The 12187-nt window shown below is 38.1% G+C and overlaps 2 protein-coding genes across 5 annotated transcripts in view; one reads left to right on the forward strand and one right to left on the reverse strand.

Moving 5' to 3' along the window:
* LOC140135584 (F-box only protein 15-like) overlaps window positions 1-12187 on the forward strand; it is a 46390-nt gene that overhangs the window by 15456 nt on the left and 18747 nt on the right. For all 4 annotated transcript variants that reach the window (XR_011856545.1, XM_072157123.1, XM_072157125.1 and 1 more), the window contains exons 2-7: window positions 4593-4706; window positions 5532-5723; window positions 6452-6556; window positions 8619-8744; window positions 9413-9505; window positions 10791-11000. Coding sequence is in view for 3 of the 4 variants with exons in the window: in XM_072157123.1 (XP_072013224.1) it covers window positions 4612-4706; window positions 5532-5723; window positions 6452-6556; window positions 8619-8744; window positions 9413-9505; window positions 10791-11000 (821 nt within the window). In the remaining variant the exon portion in view is untranslated. The remainder of the gene's footprint in view (window positions 1-4592; window positions 4707-5531; window positions 5724-6451; window positions 6557-8618; window positions 8745-9412; window positions 9506-10790; window positions 11001-12187) is intronic.
* On the reverse strand, window positions 1487-2971 carry LOC140172434 (uncharacterized). Its single transcript, XM_072195583.1, has one exon. The coding sequence runs from the start codon at window positions 2969-2971 to the stop codon at window positions 1487-1489; it is 1485 nt and encodes a 494-aa protein (XP_072051684.1).

Consider the following 12187-nt stretch of genomic DNA (forward strand, 5'->3'; position numbering starts at 1 on the left):
TGGTCGTCAAGCGTAATTTGGTCCTACGGTCCTGAAGAGGTTCCCACTCTAAATCAGCAAGAATTTTAGTGATACTAGACTCCCTGCTGTAGTCGCCAACAGTAAACCTGGCAGCTCTTTTTTGGATTCTTTCTAACTTATCCCCATCTGATTTGTGCTGTGGATCCCAGATCCCGGAGCAGTACTCTAGCTTGGGTCTTATCAGGGACTTGTAGGCAATAGACTTAGTGCTGTTGTTGCAGTAGTATATGTTTCTCTTCAGCAAGCCCAGCATTTTATTAGCCTTGGTAACAGTTTGATTGATGTGAGTAGACCATTTCAAATCATTGCTAAGTTCAACGCCGAGGTGCGGGTGATGTTTCACCTCCTCGAGGATATGGTGACCCATCTTGTAATTCTTGGTAACTGGATTCCTCTTGTGAGTGACTCTCATACTGAAGCACTTGGAAGAATTAAAAGACATCTGCCAGTCTCTCTCCCACTTGACTAAAGCATCAAGATCTTCTTGGAGTTTCTCGGAATCCTCGGTGGATTGTATTCTGTTGTAGAGAATACAATCGTCCGCAAAAAGTCTGACCTTTGAGTGAACTTTAGACGGCAAATCATTAATGTATGCCAAAAACAGTAGGGGTCCCAAGACTGTACCTTGGGGACCCCGACGTAACACTAGCTCTGGTGGACGAAACTCCTTCCAAAACCACCTGCTGGTGACGACAAGTAAGGAAAGACTCAAGCCACTTCAATGTGTTGTTTCTGATTCCCATATGATGAAGCTTCATCAAAAGATGTTGGTGGGGCACTGAATCAAACGCCTTGCTGAAATCCATAATAATTAGGTCCGCCTGGCCTTTATCATCCAAAATCTTAACAAGGTCGTCAACAAGAGCAGATAATTGAGTGTCACAAGAACGTCCTTTACGAAAACCATGTTGCACGTCAACCAATATGTGATGTTGATCAAAATGATTCATGATGTGGTGATGCAGGATATGCTCCAAAATCTTACAAGGAATTGATGTCAACGAAATTGGTCTGTAATTTCCAGGGTTACTTCTATCACCTTTCTTATGAAGCGGAGTTACGTTAGCATCAAGCCAGGCATCAGGTAAACATCCCGAATCAAGCGATTTTTGAAAAATCTTGGTTAACACAGGAGCTATTGAAGAGGCGCAAACTTTCAAAATCTTCGCTGGTATAGCGTCTGGGCCCGAAGCTTTATTTGGATTCACATCTTGCAAAAGTTTCTCAACACCATGCGTGTTAACGACAATATCTGGTAAATCAGGAAATTCTGAGTCCGTCATATTAGGAAAATTATTTTTGTCCTCGTCGGTAAATACTGAACAAAATTAGTTGTTAAGCACATTAGCTTTGTCTTTAGCAGAGCAGACTTTGGTACCATCAGAAGAAGTCAAAGATGAGACGCCAAACACCTCCTGCTTCTTTGATTTGATGAAATTCCAGAACGGTTTAGTGTTGTTACTCTCTAGACTACCGCCGATGATATCATGAACATACTCTCGCTTTGCTTTACGGATTTTACGGTCTGTTTGTCTACGAAAATGTTTGAAGGCATCCCAGGCAGCTGTGGAGCCATGTTTCTTGCTTTATTAAAAAGGCGTTTCTTTTTACAAATATCTTTCTTAATTGAATTGTTGATCCACGGTAACTTCCATCTTGAAGAAGTCATTTTGGAAGGCACAAATTCATCCATAGAATTCAGGATAACTTGATTAAATTCAGTCACAAGTTCATTAACAGTCTTAGCGTTAATATAGTCAGGAGTCAACTTCTCGTCGAAAGACTTAATCTTGTCCCCTATGTCGTCAAACTTGGCTTTCTTGTAGAGAAAAATCTTGCGTTTGACTGGTCGAACTAACTTTGGTTTCACAGAAGCATTTACAATCACCGCTTCATGGTCGCTAATACCAGGAATAACCACCACGCTTTCCACAAAAGATGGCGAGTTCGTGAAGCACAAATCAAGAATACTGTCTAGTCTAGTTGGCTCTTTCACTTGTTGATGTAAATTGAAATCAAGCGCAATTTCCAGCATTGCTTTGCTGGGTCCAGCATAGCGACCTCCCGGCTTGAACTTGAAAATTTCCCAATCGACATCCGGAAGGTTGAAATCTCCCAACAACCACACTGAAGCTTGCGGTGGAATTTTACTAAGAGCACTATCAAGCTGTTTCACATAGTCAGTATTGGTAACTTGCGAACGGTAGAAAACTCCCACATACATAGGCGTCATTCCCTGCATGCGAATGCTTACCCATAGGCTTTCTGTTTCTGTCATAAGGTCCGTCTCCTCATTTGCGATGAGATTGTCTTTAACAGCGATGAAAACACCCCCATGTGAGTCGCCACCACTCCTATCATTTCTGAAAACTTGGTAGCATGATGGGATTACTTCACCAGTGGCAATATTACTATTTAGCCACGATTCTGTACCTGTAATAACGTCCGGGTTTTCTGTGTCGAGCATCACCAGAAAACGGTAATTTTTTGCTTTAACACTCTGGCAGTTTATGTTAAGAAACTTGATGGGCTTGCACTTAGATTTCTGCTTGGCTTTACTTCTTTGACTAACAGAACGCTTGGGGCTAGAGGTAGGATGGTGAACATCTCTAAGCTCCAGGTTTTCAAGGTTTAAGGAATCCATGCTAGTATCAGGCGATGCAGCCAATGGGTCAAATGGGTTTGATAAATCGAAACTGTCTGTAAAGTCAAAAAGGGACGAGGCAAAATTTGGAATGCCACATGCGGTACAAATCCAGGTGTAAGAAACATGATTTTGTAAAGCTTCAAACACTTCGTCACTCATATTCAAACATTGTTTATGATACCATACACTGCAGCCTTCACATTCGATGGCTTGTTGCTTCCATTTCACAGCCTTGTTACAAACACCACACGGGTACTTGGGGGCATATGGACCAGGGTTGATGTTGATATCCCCAGATAACATTAACATGAGCGAACTCAGATGGGTGGTACTATTCAAGTTCTTAATGGCAAAACGGTTGTTGTGGCTTGTTGATGACAAAAGAGAAAAATGGAACAGACTCACTGGCATTTCTTCTTTGATGTTCAACGTTGAATCAAAAAAGGATGGAGACGCCCATGTTCTAAATCCAATATGGTGGGCGGGTTGAGTTGTACAGCTGATGAGATGTCCAGAGGCACTACAATCTTCTTTAAAAAGCACATATAAGTCAAAACAGCTAATGAAATGCGTAGATTCCCCATTTAAAATGATATCCAGGCACAAAACAGCGATTAAAATATCCAAAGACTTTGCCGAAAGTTAAAAAGTTCACTAAATTTTATACACGACGAAGTATACAGTACATCAAAATGGCGACGCGCGAAAATTTACAACACTGTGTTACATCAAAAATGTCCAAAATAACTCGAAGAATAGTTAAAAGTGCAAAAATGCACGGCCCAGCGTAAGCTTGGAACAGTTAAAAGTCAGATTATGAACTCAGGAAACTTAGATGGCTGAACATAATCGTTAAAAATAGCCCGGAGCTATCTGAAAATGCGACTTGCACAGACGATGACCGAACCCCGATCCTGGAAGTGGAATGACTCAATTCATTTGAGCTGTGTGGGCCTAGACTTTGTACCATCATGCATGCACGGATCCAGGGGGTGCTTTGTCAAATTGTTGGCTGCAGCACCCCGGGGTATGAATCACAAAGAGAGAGTGAGAGAGAGAAAGAAAAAATATGCACCAAATCGCATGTGATGGTACAAGTTCAGAAATGCACAATTTCCCTGGCAATTTCCCTTGCAACACCCACCACAGGGCGCTGCCCCCTAGACCCCTGTTTTGGTCACTAACTTAAAACCACCCGGGTCTAGCCACAAATTTGATATTAATCAATGCGCTTCACATTCGAGGCTAGAGACCGTTGCATTGGAAATCTGGTTGGATTCGCTGAAGCATGACACCGTGTACTGTACAGCAATAGAAGTTAAGTTTGGAGGTAAACACAACCGATCAGGACGGGCAATTGCATCAAAAATGTTGCTAAAATTGTACTTCAACAAAATTTTGGATTGTTCAAAATGAAAATAGGCAATCTTTACTCAACGATACAGTTGACACATCAAAATAACTTTCATCCCAATTTCAACATTATCACCGCTGATGGACCGAAAAATGATAGCAACATCAGGGACTGTCTTTTGGAATTTGCAGGAGAGCATTAATTAAATAGCTCATAAGTTATAACTGGAGCCTACAAGGAGAGAATGGTCAACTAAGGAGAGCTAAAAATCACTCCCCTACATGTATATTTAAAGAGAGCAGTAGATAGCGATTGCTCTCGCTCTCCTCAAAAGACAGTCCCTGAAACATACTCTAGATTTGATTCGAATGAGTAAGGAACTTATAATAGGTTTGGAATTGAAATGCTATAAATCCCTATATCAGTCATATCAGATGCTTTCTTAATTTAGCAGTTCCCCAAAATGTTATAAATCATTTTGGTCAATTGTTAGTAATTCTTTTCTAGATAGAACAATTTTATCTTTTACTCAGTCAGTCAATGACATTATGAATTTATTTTAAACTACAGACAAATCCAAATAAAGACAATGGCAAGCAGCAGGCACAATAACCAACTGAAGAGTTACCTCAAGTCACACAAGAGTGGTGCTAAATCTAACGGTGATTCACCTGTTCGATATGGGTAAGTCTTGCTTTTGTTGAACTGTTAATAAATTATTTGAAAATTTCCTATCTTAAATTACTGAAGATTCTTCTGCTAGAACTAAGTCTGCATCATCCATTGAAAATTTCAAGTTTGGTCTGTCAAAACCCAAAAGTGATTTTTCTCACAGTCTTGATATATCACCCATCTTATTTGTAGAATTCATCAGAAATGATCAGTCCACTTTCCCTAGGAAACTGCTTTCTTGTTGTCTTACTTTCCATCTTCAATGACATGATCCTCATTATCAAATTGAGTAAAATCAATTTTGGTTTTGACTTGTGGACATAATTTAGAAATTTGTATGATCAGCAAACCTGATGGAACTACAATTCATCATCTGTTTACTTTACATTACAAAATTTACATTCAGGGGCGGATCCAGAAAGGGGGGCGTGGAGTGCCACCTCCCTAAAATTGATCGAAATCATGCCAAATCAGCCCATTTTTAGCAAATTACAATGTATAGTCTCAATGCCCCCCCCCCATTGACCATCCTGGACCCCCTAACATTGGTGCCTCAGAGTTTATGGTAATTAAATTACAGTTATGTGAAATATGAAAGAAGACTGCTAAAATGACTCAACTTTTTTTTTTACTTTTCATGGAAATTTTGGAATTTGATCTACTTCTGAATTGATAGAAATGGTTACAGATATAATTTTAATTTCAGCATGGTCTGTCAAAGGCTTCAATTTGGCTGTCACAGAAGCAAACTCCCTGTACAAAATAAAAAGTAGGTAGGTTTTAAAGACACTTACGACAGAGGTATTTTAAATTCTTTCATTGCTTTGTCAATAACAGGTCACCAAAAAGAACATCAAACAGTCCTGCAAGAATGTCGCCCTCAAGCAAAGGTCAAAGGCAAGTTGCTTCACCGGGTCAGAGTGCAAAGGATATCAAACCAAGGAATGTACCTGTGAAATCGTCAAATGCAAAGTCGCTACAGCCTAAGAACATTAGTAGAGGTTACTATCGTAAACCCACCATGGAAAGGTAGGAATCATGGACAAATAATTAATTTGCCAAATTAGTGTGTTATTGTCACTTAATTAGCTACACTACTAAACATTAGGGCTATCTTAATTTAATTGGTTGTCTCAAAGCCCCTGCGCACATTTTTTAAATGAGTATATTTTTTCACTGTTTTATTTTATTTCCAAATCTACCGGACAAAAATTTCACATCTGACATTGTAAGATATCAAAATAGCCTCAATAGTAAATCTCAATAAAATTCTTCATCTTGACTACAGTAAAACCTCCTTCAGAGATGAAAAGTTGGTCTATTCCTGTCAAAAAGCTCGTCTCACAGATAAAAAAATTTCAAAGTAAAAAAAAAAACCTAAGAAAAAATCCGCAATCTGTGTTAGGTTTTCATTTGGGATGGGCTTTGAGACAAACTATGCAATTAAGATGGCATTATAAGAGAGGAATAATATCTAATAGATGCAAAAAAGCACAATCACAGACACACCCCCACATACATACACATGTATATAAATAACCATTGGTGCATACCGGTATATACACAAATATGTAAAAAAATGTTTTCCAATGTACTGATATATGGTACTCTTTTAAGTTTTGAAAATTTTTGATCTAGCTAGTTTAAAATGTATCTGAACATTCTTGATTAAAATTTGAACCAGTGTAGAAATATGTTATAGTGATCAACGACTTATGAAATATGACTAATTTACATTTTGGTAATTCTCTTTTCAGCATGCCGGAGGAACTGCTTATGAAGATATTTCAACATATGTCTGCTAGTGAACTCCTGACTGCAGCATGTGTGTGTAGACAATGGCTGAAACTAACTGCTGACAAGTAAGTATATTATAATAAAAAAGTGCAGTGATTTATGGTGCGCTACGCACAGGCACAATGCCTATACATTGCACAAGTCTCAGCACACTTTACAGGTTGTCGCTGACCACTACGGCCTCACATCATTCCACAAACCATTAAACAACAATACAGGGACTTGCAGCTAAGAAGCACACACCCTAGACATTCCACAATTACCTTCGCAGCCAGGATCAGCTTCAGCTCCCCGCGTTTCATACGGGTTACAACAAGAAAATTAGCAGTTCCTTGTCCAAGGGAATTTCAAGCTAACTCAATTTTACATGAGAGCATACTATTATAATAAGCAATCTTTACTACAGGGTGTCCCAAAAAAAAGAGGCCCCTCATTGCGCCCTCTTTTTCTCCTATTTCAGAAAAGTTGATCAAGTATATGTTGGTATGTAAAGAGGCCTTTACCCGTTAGCTTTAATAAACCGAAACAATTATTTCAATCGACTCATAACTTTTGAAGATATGCCCTTTTAAAGAAATGTATCCTTTTTTCACTCTGTCCACGGAGGAGGTTTGGCTACTTCAAAGATTGAAAAGTGCATATACCATGCATGAATATAAAACATTCCTTGATGATAACTTTATAAAATAACAACTTTATTTTAGGAAATGGGCTTTACCGGTGGGGTTATGGGTTATGAATTTTGTTAAGTGTCATTAATTTGGGGCGAAATTGATGTGGGATGGGACTTCTTTTGCTATACTTGCAATTACTTATGTTTTTCTTGGTTATTTTATGCCTTTTTGTTTTATTATGTTTCTTACTTTCTTACTTTATTGTTTCTTGCTTTTATTAATCAGTCATTTCTCTTTTTGGAATAAAAGGTAGCCCTGAAAAGGGCTGTTTAGTTTGTCTTTGGTCTTGTGAAGTGAGTTTACTGTGCTGCTCTGCCCTCTACCTGGTTGCCTCCTTGACGAATACAGGTTTCAGCCCTAGTCCTCATTGCATCAATTGCGATGCGTATCAACGTTGTGCGCCGGCTACTTGTGAATATAGCAGTAATATGTTTGCAAATATCTTGGATTTTGCCACAAATGAAGAAATCAAGTGGTGTGAGGTCTGGTGATCGTGCAGGCCACTCCACAGCATGACCCATCCCAACCATTCTGTTTGCTATCCGTGGACAGAGTGAAAAATGGGTACTTTGCTTTAAAAGGGCATATCTTCAAAAGTTGTGAGCCGATTGAAATAATTATTTTGGTTTAACTCAAGGTGCTGTGCATGCATCAATACATGTAACACAGAGATCAAGTCCCCAAATTGTTTATTTTTGATCTTCGGTTCTTGAAAATTGCCCAATTTTACTGACAATAGGGGTGACAACAGCATTTTCAGCAGATGAAAAATCATGAAATTTTACACACAGTAATATATTAAGTCTTTTCTTTCAGCCCAATGTATTTAGAGCAGTGAATTTAACCTAGCTTGACTGGCAAAATGCCATATTACTCTAAGAAAAAAACCAATATGTGGCATGAATGACTTAATCATTATTTTGTGACACTTGCAAAATGGTCCCAAACACTGATTACACCTTTTTTCGGCCCCTAAAAAGCTGCAATTTTATTCAGTGATCAATAAACTGGAAGACAAAGATTAGGGACCAGCTAATTGATACTTCTCTTACTAAGTGTAACAAAGTCATAACCATTTCAAAATGTAGACTGTTCAAACCCAATATCAATCTTGAAGTTCAAATGGAATTATCGTAACATGTGTTATTCCTGCTGAAGGTGTATTATACAATAAGCCTATTCACAATAATAACTACTGTGCATGCGCTAAATTCCTTGCCTGGAAGATAAAAATTGAGGACTCGCTAGAGTATTTCAATGTGATGAACTTTGCATGTTTTAAGAAACACTTTCTACCTGTGTTTTTCACATGTTTGGGTCTTGATGTCTTAAAGATGAACTACTTAACAACCAATATGTTACAACATGGAAGAAAGAATAATTTTATCTCTTTTTTCCACGGTCACTGATGATAGGTCCATCTATTAATCATGTTTGTATTATTATTGTACAGCTTGATATGGGAGAAACTATTTATACAGCTCACATCCAGAGTAAAACCAGATGAGCAAGGACAACGACTTGGTACTCCATTAAAAGGACCTCCAGAGACTAAATGGAAGAGAGAATGTATACATTGGTAAGAACAAAAGTCATAGAGAAAGTATTGTGGACCCCATTGGAAATAAGTTGTTATTTATTTATGACTTTCTAGGTGATCCTGTTTTTAACAATATTTATGTTTGGAATTGTAATCTTGTAAATCTGCTTCCTTTTTAAGATGTATTTTTACAATGTACTTTTTAAAACATGTGAAATTTGTTATTTTTTTTTTTTTTTATTTCAAAAAATTGAATCATCAATCAGTGAGGGGAAGGATGTCCATTTCGAGGGCTTAGAGCCAGAACTAGCTATATCCATTTGTTTTCTCAATTACATGTTACTCATTTAGGTAACAAATTCTGCCCTCCATAAGAAAATCTAAGTGACTTTGGGGCATATGCATGGTCACTTGCGTCTAACTAACTGTTAAAGTGACCATGAATATACCCCACAGTCACTTGCATTTATTATGAAGAGCATAATTAACCGTACATTTGTTGCCGAATGAGTAACATGTAATTGAGAAAACAAATGGACATAGCTAGTTCTGGCTCTAAGCCCTCGTACTTACCGAAGTACTTTCAAAGCTACCTGAATGTTTTTCGTCTTGAGCTAATTGATTGCTCAACAATTCTGATTTTTCCAACTGTGTCTTACCAAGATTTGATGTGCTCTATTTTCCCCCATCTTTTACATATACACCAGGTGTAGGAAAAGAAGAAACCACAAAATCACAGCACTGTTGAAGAAAATAAGCCCATACACATTTATGCCAGCCAACACTGAAAAAGCTTTGCAGTAAGTACCACTGTATTGATAACAGGTGTCTTTTGTTTGTTTTTTGATTTATCAAAATTTTAGTGCTGGGATATAGATATCCGAGTTTTAGTTAAAATACAGAATTGATTAAATATATAATATCAATATTAAGTTTCAGCAAATGTGACCCAATTTAGCTATATGAGGACAATGCAGAAGCATACCAACCAGGGGTGGGGGTAAGTTTCCCCGACTTGGAAATACCAGGACATAAGGCTCATCTGGACAAAATTGATCAAAAGTTCTAATGTGCATCTGCATTGCTGGTGGCATTGAATGTTGTATAGCAATAGCTATATGGTTATAAGATGCTACTAACTCCTTACCCCTCCCCTCTCCCCCACTTTTTGGACCCTTGAGCACCCTGGGGAAAAAGTTTAGAGCAACAATTAACCATTTTTGTTGGCAACCAATATTACCTGTCAGTGGGGGTGACACTATATCAAGTAATGGTGGGCCACACTTTTCTACACCTCTTGAATATGTTTAGGATGATGCATTATACACAGAATTAAAGATAGCTCATATGATCTCACACCACCAAATCAGAGTCCCATAGAGATATGTGCTAAATTTGCCTTAAGAAAACGTCATTTTTTCTTCACAGGAGCGACTCAGTTTTAGCGACAGCTATGATGGTTGAAATCAGCCCTTGCCTGATCCCTCTGGCTGGGAAAAAATATAGGTTGACCGTCATTATTTTTTACGACTGGCCCTCAAAGTCTACGATGTCTGGGAATTTCCTATTTTTCAGGCAAAACCATGCCAGTGTTTCTGTAAAGAAAAGGCTACTTAAAATCATTAAAAGTCATTCGATCTCTCCCATCTGTGGTACACTTGCAGGAATTAATATTACAAATCATGACCAATCCAAATTTGGCTAAAATTATGCAAATTTCTGCTCATTTTAATGCTTAAAAATTGAGAATGCATGGGTTTTTCTGAGAAGTGAAATTAAGGGCGCACAACCATATAATTCTATTTGGTGGTGTGAAATCATGTGTATGCCATACCTGGTTGCACAACACAGCCCTATAATTTGGTTCACCACAAGTTTGGTAGTGACATCAATGCTTCTTCGTTTTTGCACTGCAAGTGTGCCAACAAAATGCTCATGTACGCGTGCGTGCACACTTAGGGTGTTTAACTTTACGCACACGATTTGATACTGCGGCACGGGAAATACGCACATACGTCACTACCAAACTTGAGATGAACCAAATTATAGTAATTAAAACATTTTTAATTGATATCTTTACAACAGGAAACTTTGCATAACATGGCAGCTGGTGTTGACTGATATTAACAAAACAGAACACATATTCCAGCATTCTGATGTCTTTTGTTTTCCTACAACTACTACTATAAGATGGTACAGCTTAGAGCCTCCACCTGTCAAAAGTCTCAAATGCTTGGCCATATTTGCCTTGTCGCCAATATTCTTTAGGAAAGATGGAAGTGCTGACACTGCAAAGTAAGTTGTGTTTGTGGTTTTGTTCTAAATGACTCTATGTATAGTTAACCTTTGTCAAAAGCAGAAAAAAGTTATTCTGTTTTCATTATTAAACCTATTTATAAACATGTAGGCTACATGTGGAATTAATCAAATTGAGTAGTTTGGGTGTCTTGTATGAGTTTGGAGGGTTTTAAATCACTCTCAGAACATTTTTTTCAATGTAGTGTAAAGGTGAAAAGTGTAAATGCTGATATTACAAGTAGGGTCTTGATTAATAGCTAAAAAATATGACACTTCCCCGAGAACAGGTCCATGGAGGCCAAAGGAGACATTTTGAAATTGAGTTATTACAAGATTATGAATGTTTTGAGTCATCCAGTAGTGTAAAATAGACAAAAATATGAATCAAATACTGGACTCACCAACGATTTTTTTTCAGTAACGCTTGCGACCCGTTCACGGGTCTTCATCGAACTTCTTGCAGAGACTTGACTGATGGTTTGGTCACGTGATGGTAATTCATAACCTCATTACCATACGCGATGTATTTAATCCAATCACCGATCATAAATTTCAAATACGCGAACGCAGTTGCAGGTCATTGAAAAAGTATAATGACCGCGTCTCGTGACGTCAGGCGCACAACAATGACCTGAAATCGTGACGTTTCACCGAATTTTAATTGATTGGGGCCCCGAACATGGATTTCTTTTATTATGCAAATGAGGGCGGCGAATTTAAAGATGGCGATAACCACTAAAAATAAATTGCACACGCGAAACCCGGCGCAAAATATAAACAAGAAAATGTAAACAAAGAACGTAATTGTAGGAAAATACGTGTACATAGTAATCTTGTGTAACATTAATCAACTAAGTTTTGTAATAAATAATGTGAATAAAGATTTTTTTTGAAAAATGAAACATGACTTCCGTGCCCTAATTTCCATGGTGATTGCTGACGTTTGATCTCTGCCGATACCGGCGGCCGACTTTCAGCTGAAGAACCGGCTGCACCGATACGAAGTTTAGAATCCGATGTGTTGTAAACATGGATTTAGAGGTTAATTTTAGCAATTTATGGGATGAATTGGAGTATGATGATATAGTAGAGACAATAGAAGCTATTGAGAGAGAACATGGTACGAACCAATCGGAAATTCACCCCATTTCAGCACCAGTGACTACCACATGAGTACCCGGCCA

The sequence above is a fragment of the Amphiura filiformis genome, chromosome 16, assembly GCF_039555335.1.
Source record: "Amphiura filiformis chromosome 16, Afil_fr2py, whole genome shotgun sequence".
NCBI lineage: Eukaryota > Metazoa > Echinodermata > Ophiuroidea > Amphilepidida > Amphiuridae > Amphiura > Amphiura filiformis.

Coding starts and splice junctions, on each gene's coding strand:
- LOC140172434 (XM_072195583.1), bottom strand. CDS start 2,971: ATGTTATCTGGGGATATCAACATCAACCCTGGTCCATATGCCCCCAAG.